Raw genomic sequence first — 1659 nt, 5'->3', positions numbered from 1 at the left:
AGACTTAGTGCGCCCACTCCCACCCTCCAGAGACTGTACACATCTGCTGACTTGCATTGACAGGTTTTCGAGATGGCCTGAAGCCATACCCATTAAAGATACTTCTGCCGAAACTGTGGCCAAAGCCCTTATCACACACTGGATAGCTCGTTACGGGGTGCCTAACACCATTACAACCGACAGAGGTAGACAATTCGACTCTTACCTCTTTTCGGAACTGTCACACCTACTCGGATGTAAACACATACGCACTACTTCATACCATCTGGCGGCAAACGGCATGATTGAGCGCTTTCACAGGCAATTGAATGCGTCCTTGAAAGCATACTTCGACCCTAACAGATGGATGGAATACCTTCTCTTCGTTCGCCTAGGTATTAGGTCCACCATCAAAACGGACATTAGTCTAACCCCAGCTGAAATGGTCTACGGAGCCTCACTGACCTTGCCTGGGCAGATGGTCACACCTACCACCCCCGAACGCATGCCAGACCCGGCGAATTACACCTCCCGTGTAAAGGATTATATGGCAATACTTTTCAACATCGCGCCAAGAGCACAAGATGTACACACGCATGTTCCCAAGGACATGAACTCATGGACCCACGTGTTCGTCCGGAATAGTGGCGTGACTACCCGCCTCCAGTCGCCATATTCCGGCCCTTACAAAGTACTCAAGAGATACCCGAAATTCTTCATAATCGAGATTAACGGCAGACGTGATTCGGTCAGTGTTGATCGCTTAAAGAAAGCGATTTTTGACGATGATGTCACACACATGCAGAAACCAAAGACTATGGTCCGTTTCGACGACCCCGACTCATCGAGCACGACCATTTCTACCAGGTCGGGTAGACGCATTCAGCGCCCACACCGATTTGCTGTTTACACTCAGTGACATTCTGTTCTCCTTATCAACATACTGTCTAGTAGGGGGGTAATGTAGCGTCTATGCCGGAACTAAAATTTGACAGAGACTTTTAAATTATCACCGTTTCCGGAGAGCTCTAAAAAAGAGGAAAAAAAAACGGTGGCGCCAAATTCGAGTGCCCTCTCTCCTCTTTCGCTCGCTTACCCTTGAGGAGTTAACACGCGCCACTGCTGTGTCTGTCACATGTGCGCGACACGCGTTATGCCAGTTCTTATAATGAAACCAAAAAAACATTCTTCTTACCTTTCCACGCCACTTTTCACTCGAACGGCTATCCCAAAGAAAAATATTTAATTTATCTCTTCTTTTCGACTTTACGCCAAAAAAGAGAACATTTACCCAGTCAGTCAAGATTTCTTTCTTTTCTACGGACACAAAAGAAACCACATGAGTGTGATACACAAAAGGGTAAATAAAATTATACTTCTTTTAATAAGCCAAGTCTGTTAGTTTTTATCTATTTTTATTTCTATTTTATCCTCACAAAATGCCGCCGCTTGGTATGTGCCGTTCGTAAAATAGGGACAGATTTTTCCGATTTCAATACCTCTAAAAGTTCCGATTTTTGAAAAACTTTTTGGTATAAAATTTAAGATATTTTGTTAGTTTGTATTTGTTTTTATATATTTTTTATTTTCTATTTTTATCCTTTTAAAATTCCACCCCTGATATGGACCACTCGTAAAATAGGGACACATTTTTCTGATTCCGATACCTCCAAAAGTTCC

The 1659-nt window shown here is 43.5% G+C and overlaps 1 protein-coding gene across 1 annotated transcript; it reads left to right on the top strand.

Moving 5' to 3' along the window:
- Window positions 1-280: 280 nt before the first annotated feature.
- LOC145277065 (uncharacterized) lies at window positions 281-898 on the top strand. Its single transcript, XM_080128729.1, has one exon. It carries the CDS (start codon window positions 281-283, stop codon window positions 896-898), a length of 618 nt encoding a protein of 205 aa, XP_079984855.1.
- Window positions 899-1659: the final 761 nt, after the last annotated feature.

The sequence above is a fragment of the Euprymna scolopes genome, chromosome 5, assembly GCF_053919585.1.
Source record: "Euprymna scolopes isolate OS-2025 chromosome 5, ASM5391958v1, whole genome shotgun sequence".
In the NCBI taxonomy this organism is placed as follows: domain Eukaryota; kingdom Metazoa; phylum Mollusca; class Cephalopoda; order Sepiida; family Sepiolidae; genus Euprymna; species Euprymna scolopes.
This window is presented reverse-complemented; position numbering and strand designations above follow the sequence as displayed.